The 8,600-nt window shown below is 43.9% G+C and overlaps 1 protein-coding gene across 1 annotated transcript in view; it reads right to left on the bottom strand.

The window, feature by feature from the left end:
* Positions 1 to 4,253, bottom strand: part of SLC26A2 (solute carrier family 26 (anion exchanger), member 2) — a 4,473-nt gene extending 220 nt beyond the window's left edge. The window contains 2 exon segments of the mRNA XM_010001963.1: positions 1 to 1,294; positions 3,615 to 4,253. The exon segment at positions 1 to 1,294 is cut by the window's left edge and continues 5 nt beyond it. Of these exon segments, the coding sequence (XP_010000265.1) occupies positions 1 to 1,294; positions 3,615 to 4,253 (1,933 nt within the window).
* Between the last annotated feature and the right edge of the window lie 4,347 nt (positions 4,254 to 8,600).

Below are 8,600 nucleotides of genomic sequence, written 5' to 3' on the forward strand. Positions count from 1 at the left end.
TTCCTGCTGTGTCCAGAAACTGCACTGCACAACAGTCAATCACTATTGTGTGAAACCCCAGAGGTTCAGAGGCAAAATCCATGGAGATGCTGCTCCGGTTGCCACCAGAATCCACTTCTTTCTCTTTAAGCCTTCTTTTTGCTGCCTTTTCCTTTGCTGCCTTCACCCAGACTGGGTTGACCCCAGTTTGCTTGTACAGGGTGGATTTAAAGCACTCTTTGTTGATGTAGTAGAGGGGTGCTTCAAAACGGAACACCACCACTCCTGGCTTGGTTTGCAAGTTCTTGTAAGCAGCCAGTGACTCGTATGTCTCAGACTCTGCCACCCAGCCCAGCAGAGGTGCCTCTGGTCTCTGAGTTCGGAATATGACGCAGAGCATAGAGAAGCAAACACCAACCAACAGCCCAATCTCAGTACTGATGAGTGCTGAGGCTACCATAGTAACTACCCAGATCACTGTGTCCACCCTGCTCAAATGCCACATTTTTGGCAGGTCCTTGAACTTCCGCAGAGCTCCTCTGAGGTTCACAATGGTTATGACAGCAAGGACACACTTCTGAAGGGAATAAAATAAAGGTGCAATCACGAGGAGGACTAACAGGATTACCAAACTAGTCACCATGCCAGACATTTGTGTCCTACAGCCTGTGGACTCTTTGACAAGAGTCTTGGCAAGAGCTGCGCTTGTTGTGAAGCAATGGAAGAAAGAGGGAATGATGTTGCAGAAGCCAATGGCATACATTTCCTGATTGGCCTTCACAGAGTAACCATGCTTCTTGGCAAACATCTCTGAGAGGGAGACAGTGATGGCAAAGCCAATAATAGCTATGGGGATAGCATCCAAAGCCACATTAGGAATCAGGTTCCAGTCTGGAGGACGAGGTGGCAGAAATCCAGTTGGGATGTGTCCAGCAATGCTGGAGCCATAAGTCTCTTTCAGCTTCCCAAAGTGAGATGCCAGAGTAGCTGCCACAACCACAATTAGTTCAACTGGTATTGGAGCCTTGAGTCTGGATTTAAAGTGGTCATTAAGCTCTTTGGTTGGGATAAGTACAAGAAAACACAAGAAGCTGGTAATAAGATCACAGACGTTAGTATTGTGTATGTTTCTGAAGATGTTTATCCATGTAGTTATGAGGGAGCCAATGCCACTGCTCCGTGGAATGTCTAAGCCCAGGAGATACTTGGCTTGTGAGGTTAGGACAGTGAAGGAGGCACCTGTGACAAATCCACTCAGCAATGAATCAGAGAGGTACACCGAGACAAAGCCCACTTGAAAGAAACCCATGGCCACCTGGAAGGAATCAAGCACATAGAACAGATTAGAATGCAAATCTTGCAGATATCATCCCTGTGGGGCTCTGAAGGGAGGCTGGATAAAAAAAATAATAAAAAAAATAATAATAAAAAAATCACTGAGACAGCTCTGGTGGACTGTCTGGTGGACAAGGCATGGTCTAAGCATGGAAAAAAACAGTCTTGAGCATTCAGCTGCTCCTGCTACACTGCACGTAAAATGCATTTCTAACACAGAGGAGGCTTTTTTTGGTATCTTCATACTCCAAGCCTACATTTATTAATTACTTATTGGTTCAGTTGTAACTTCTAGTTATCCCAGCAGGCATAGAAAGCCTGGGGGAAAAAGGATTTGAAGTACTAGTTACTTTTGCCATTTCTCTCTCAAGGTTTTTAAAAGCTCTGTGAACTTTGCAGGGATCCAAAACTTTGTTGTTTTTGTCTTACACTGGAGCTCAGAACCTGCAATGAAAATACAGCTTATAACACAACAGCCATCCTTTGCACTGCTTAAGGGTTGGTTCATCTGACTCAAAGTACATGAGCTGCAAACTCTTGTGTGGCAGGATTATCTAGAGATTAATTTTTTAAGTGCCTTGTTATTAATTTTTATTAATGCTGGTTGAGTGGACAAATCCTTGGTGCTCTCTCATGGGACTCACTGGTTTCATGGATACTTGCTCTACACGTACTTCTTTGTACCTGGTAAATGTTCCTTTCTCCCCATCAACCTTCACACCTAATGGAGCATGGGCCTTCTCACAGCAGTTTTAATTCCCTGCACTGGACAACAGGGATGTGCCCACAGTTGTCTGAAGACTGCAGGCCAGAACATAAAAACTTTGAGTTTGGTATTTTGATATAAAGTAGTTAAGGGAAAATAAAGACCTAGATCATAGCTAGAAACCTCGTAAGAGCTGCAAAGCATTATTGAAGAGAAGGCATGTCTGGGGATCTGGACTGACTGGACATCAGCCCAGAACCAAGCCTTAAAAAAAGCCTCCCTCCCTTGGTAATTAAGTGAATGGAAGGGTTTTCTCCCTGTAAAACATTAGCAGTAACTGTCTTGCCTAGATAAGCTGTAGGCAACTGGTGTGAGCAGGTTCATTTTCTGCAGTTTCTGAGACAAAGAATTTGTCATTTTGGTTGGAGCTTCCAGTTAAAAAATCCTTGAGTATGTCAAGACTTATTGATTAGCAGGTAGAGACACAACAACAGAATATGACCAACATTCAGAGGGACTTAACATAAAGTAATCTGACTTCTTCACATAAATAAACTTAATTGTGCTTGTACTTGCAAACAATACTAAGTGCAATTCACAACCCCAATATTGCATCCATCCTAGAGTGATGAAACACAAAACACAGTGTACCTTAGGAGTCCCAGAATATTTCTGAAATTATTTCAAACTAGCTTGCAGCTCAAGAAAAAGTCTCAGGTTGAGTCTAAAAATCAGTGTTTTACCATATCAGTGGTATGTATGTTTCCTTTTCTGCTCCCCTACATTTGATCAGCTATCATCCTGGAGGCTGCTCTAAGAACAACTGAATGTGAACTCAGACTGAAATACCACAGCTCTGCAGTACCACTAAAACTAAATCCATTCTGGTTAATGCATAAATAACACTAAGTTATTTTTTTAATTTTTTTTTAAAAACTGCTTGAATTTCAGGAAGCAGTGAATTCTAGGAATTAAGTAGAGATGGAGTAGTAAAATCTGGCTGAGTAATGTATTTTAATATGGTAATAATCAGAATTTTATTTCAAATACATTTCATCCTCTCAGCAGTATCCTTTTCATACAAGGACATTGTTTTGGCCTTGAATGGGCAAAGAGCAAAGTTTTACAAGCACAGTGACAAATAAAAAGAAACTGGAGATACTTTTACTGTCCAGATTATTTTTTGATAAAAGAAAAGGCAGATGACTGAAGTCTGGGGCTATAAGCTGACACATCACATTTAGGCCCTACGAAAGGGAGGCCTAAGTTATAAGGCAGAAGAAAAAAAAACCAGCTTCAGGCCATAGCAAGGAAGGTGGTGAGGAAATTGTATGGGAGCAGCAGGTCCTTACAGTCCCCAGAGTAGCAAGACAAGCACAAAATGCTAATTAAAGGAAAAAAAAAAAAAAAGGGAGAGGACACAGAGGAGCTTACTGCACCACAGTAACTGCAGATCTCCAACCCTTCCTGTGTCCACTCCCTGTGATGGAGATTGAGGACAAGAGCAAGCCCAGCAGGCTGTTCACACGGCCAATCACTTAAAGAAGAATTAAAACTATTCTCACATAATACCTGTTTGTCCACCTCCTCTTACCTGATAGACTCCAGCTATGAAGGTCATGGTGGCTGCCACTGTAATTGCATAGCAGCTTTTGTCACAGGCCAGCTCCTGTGATGTCTGGTTCCCAGGTGGAAGGGTGGTGTTCCCGTGTGCTGCTGTGCCCGTCAGGACGCTGAGCACAGCTGGCTCCAGGTCATACCCAGCTCGCTCCACTTCACGATCCACCACCTGTCCCACCATCAGGCAAATCACACCAAAGATGCCAACTGAGACGTGGCGGGAGGTTCCAAATATGAAATAAATAATGCAAGCAAAAAAGGATGTATAGAGGCCATAGATGGGCTCCACTCCAGCCAAGAGAGAATAGGCGATTGACTGTGGGACGAGTAAGACCCCCACAATCACTCCAGACATTATGTCTCCCAGTAGGCACTCTCTCAGTTTGTATTTAGGAAGCCACTGCAAGACAGGAAAGAAACTGAAAACACAGTCTTTCATTTTGGCTGGAGTGCAGCTGCAAGTTTTCTTTGCTTGCTTAACCACCAGAGCCTTCATGCTCCTCTTCTTCTCTTGGGGTTCCAAGAACATTCTGTGATGGAAACTGCATTTATCATCATCTCCTGGCATTTCAGTCACTGAATGGATGTTGTTTAATTCCACCATTGCTGCCATCTTAAGGACTCCCTAAAAACATGAAGGACCATTTGTATTAAAACATAAATGCATGCACTATGCAAATACAGCATTCATGAAAAGCAGGGGCTGAAAGTCTTAGTTCAGCACAAAGACAGCAATTTCCATGCAAACTTGGAATGAGCCTTCCCATTACACCCCTGTTAAACAAGGAATGACCTTCCCTAGGAGGGAAGCTGATAACCTCTAGAATAAATCTGCTGCTGGCCATGTTGTGAAACAGAAAACAATGCAGCAGCACAGCCTCTCTGGGAGGCTTCCTTGATAAAATCGCAATCTGCAGCCGGTTCCCCAGGCAAAGATAGAAACAGGGTTTACTGAGTCCAACAGGCACGTCAATTCAGTTGCCCAAACTTAACTACAAGTGTAGTATTGCACAGCTTGGTCTACATCTCATTTATCTGTCTTCTTTAATGCACTGATTACACCTGCCAGATATTATCAAGATTTGTTACCAAAGAAGATGCAACCTTTAGACAGGGCTTTATTTCAGCCAAGGACAGACTGCAAAGAATGCTCTACATGCTTTTAAAAAGCTGGTTTTCAAGTAAATGGTATCTGCCCAAAACAGTGCACACATATTAACAGGCACAACGGAAGGCAGGCAGAGTACTTCTGCTAGAACATGTGCTCTAATAAAAGCTGCCTAAAAACAGTAAAACAAGGTGATTATATGAAAGCACATTTAATACTGGAAACAACATATTGCCTGAACGTGAAAGAGCAAAGTCTTAACAAGACAAGCCCTAATGGAACTTGACCATTCCAACAGTGATTGCCAACAGTCATACAGCACTCCCACTTTCCAGAAAATATTCAGAACCCTCCAGAAAACTCTTTCAGCCACAATACCTGCTACTGCTAGTATGCTGAACCTGGTAAATTTCAGTCAGAAACCCATTTGCCTGGTGCTACAGTGGATGGAGTCAAGGCCAGAGACAGCAGCAGAACACTGGGAAGTCTAACTCCCAGACTTCCTTTTAAACACTACCTTGCAGTCCTGAAGTGCTAATAACATACCCCTTGTGTGCTAATGACACCTTCTCTGTGCAGTGCAAAAAACCACCAAACTAGCATTCTTTGCAACACTTACAATTGAATTAATTACCAAATCAGTATTGGAACAAGCACTGCTGAGGATGCCACTGCAGAGACTGTCTCAAAATTCATTCACTTAATCAACATTTCACCAAGCAGCTTGAAACATTCACTGCTATTATCACTTCAGTGTGAGTCTCAGTATGCACTATCACATACAGTGTGACAGGGGAAGAGTGGGTGCTTAAAGTACCTACTTCTCCTGCAGTCAGCCCAGAGCAAGGCACTGACCCTAGAGCTGCAGAGAGGAAATGCCTCTCTTAGACCTCGGTCTAGCTGGCTGGAGAGTATGATTTCCATTGCTCCCCTCCAGGTTTGATGCTGTCATGCAGAGGTATCTAAAGTGCCACACACCAGCCCCGTACAGCAGCTCACACACAGCCCTGCTAGCTCAGAGCACTCAGAGTACTAGATGCAAAGATGAGTCCACCTAGAACTCCAACACAGACATTTTTAGTGGTAAATTTCCAAATGGATTTGTCTCCATATTGGCTCTTGTTATACAAGCTCAATAGAAGGAAAGAGAAGACAGATTCAGTTTTGCCTTCTTGATTATTCCAAATTTTTCTCTTACAGCCTTCTGGCCATACAGAATTACTGTATCACGTACCTAATGACAAAATTCCCTCAGCTAATGCCTTCCAGTTCAGTATCTTGGATGTGGTTTAGAACAATTACAGCTCAGTAAAGAGCCACATGTAGAAATGGGATCTTTACAATAAGGAAACATGCACTGTGAGAAGGGACATACTCAAGATCACACAGTGATCATGCCTGGAGAACCCATCCCTACCTTCCAGATATCTAATCTTACCCACCCATACAGTATTGCACAGTCCTCTCAGGGATTATTTATAGCACTAACCCCCAAAAAAGCAAATACCACACATTCTGTAGTTGTACTTGCTCAAGCATTCATGTTCATTTTACAAATTACAAACCAAAAAGCTTCTCACTCAACGTTCAGCTGTAAAAGCTGAGGAAAAAATTAACTCCAGATTATTTCAGATGTGTAGCAAACCACTCAAATTTGTTTTCTGATATTTTAGTAACAACTTTTGTAAAGAAAATCCTTCTTGTTCCCCTCTCCCTCATCCAGGACTTGTAGACAGGTCACTCAAACTGGGGAGTTTCTCTTAACATGCCAGAGAACTCCACCACAAAACCCAGATAGTTCACTTCAGTTCCACACAGCGCTGTCAAGCAGCTGCACAGCAGATGACACCTGGGTTTTTTTGGTTGTGTCTAGACAGTAGAGGAATGTTCTAAGCAAAAAAATGTTGGCTACTAAACTCTGAGCATATACTGGATCTTTGTGTTGACCTGCTGGGCAGCTTTCTCTATGTGGCATGAAAGGGGCCTTTCTTCACACAGTCCCTGCTTCTCGCCATGTCAGGACAGTAGGAAATTACACCATTTCCAACACCCATTTCACCCTTTTCTCCCTGAAAGGGCTGCTCTGTGTTATTTTTGTAACCGTTTAGCCCTAAGCTTACCTAGTAAAGCTGGACTATGATTTAAAAAAAAAAGACAGCAGCAGCCTTTGGTTCAGTATGCTGAAGGACATTCTGTATACTAACTTTGGAAAGGAGCTCCTGTGGTCTTTATTTTGAAAGCTCCTATTTATGCACAACTAATTTGTATGCCTAGAATTCACTTCTATTAGCTCTTTTTCACCCGAGTAAGATCTTCAGGGGGTGTCTGACTGCCACAAAGCTTTGCTTAAGACATAAAGACTACAACACAGAACTGAGGAAATTTCCAGTATCTGTCTGTTATCAAGTGACTGCAACAAAATAAAGATAAGGAGACTGCATTCTTGAGATCTGATTACTTTTACAGACTATTTCTGGACCCACACAGGCCTTTATTACTGATCCCATGACATGGCAGAGGTGAACTAGCATCTGCCTAGTGTCTGTCTTTGAGGAAAGACCACCTGCAGCACAGGGACTTGCTGGCTCAAACTTCATTTCTCTGGAGCAGATCAGTGCCACCTTGAGCGTAAGAGAATAATGGATTATGAAGCTCACTCACCTGCTGAAATAATCCATTACAAGCTTAAACTTAAGACATGAGTAGAGGAAATATTTAAGAGTAGATACTGCTCTTAAACTACACTTAAGAGGAGAAACTAAACCAAAATATTCTTTTGACCACATCTATCTCGGCTTTCTAGATTATTTTTTCTAAATTTCACGTGCAGGGGTCATCACCCCCCACTCCCATGTACCCACGTGCTAGACATGAGAAGCTGCATGCACTTGAACACTAATGCAGAAACACATCATCTGAAGATACACGAACAACTTTTTGACAGATGCAAAGGAGAAGCACGTGAATGGGAAATCCAAGCTCCACAAGACCTGAACTGGAATTGGGTCCTGCTACCTCTGGATCCTTGGGAAAACCTCACTGCAAAGAGTATGAAATAAAAGCACGTCACAATGTTTTGATAACTAAATCTTTCTCCTTACTCTTGTTGGACAACAGCCTTTTCCAAACAATCTCTTAACTGTTGTGGAACAACAAGGAAACTCAGTAGTGCCACAAGAATGCTGAGATGGGCACTGGGGCAGCACTGCATGTACCTTGGAAGAAAACTCACTTTTTTTGGCAAAATCCTTAACATCCTCCAGCAAAACAAACTACAAACATTTCTTCCAATGAAAGGAATTGTATGAACACTGAAATCTTAACCATAAAACGACTTAGCACATTCACCAACACATTTGGGAACGACCTTACTGCCAGCACAACCACCGCCAGTCATGAACTCGAGTGGGAAAACCTGTAAATCCGGCCAATAAAGCCCTGTTTGCGTGAACCATTCGATCTCCCCCTCCTTCAGACGCCAGTTCTCCCGAGCTGCAGCAGCCCCGAAGCCGCAGCCCCTCCGGGGAAGGTCCCACGGCAGCCCCGCTCCTTCCCTTCCAGGAAAGCTGTCCCAGCTCCGAGGAAGCAGCTCCCGGGTGCCGGTTACCCCTGCCCACAGCAGATCCCTGGGGCAGACAGCCCGTCCCAGCCTCCCCCGCCGCTCCAGGAGCCTCCAGCCCACCCGGGCTTGTCACACACAGATACCCTGAGCGCGGCGTTCCCACCTGAGCAGCCTCGTCCCGTCCTTCCCGTTACCCGGAGCGGGTGCAACGCCCAAGGGCTGCGCTGGGGCGGGGGAAGCGCTGCCCCAAAGGGCGGGCAGTTCCTCGGGCAGGGCTGCCAGCCCAGCCC

This window comes from Chaetura pelagica, unplaced genomic scaffold, assembly GCF_000747805.2.
Source record: "Chaetura pelagica isolate M959 unplaced genomic scaffold, ChaPel_1.0 scaffold356, whole genome shotgun sequence".
NCBI lineage: Eukaryota > Metazoa > Chordata > Aves > Apodiformes > Apodidae > Chaetura > Chaetura pelagica.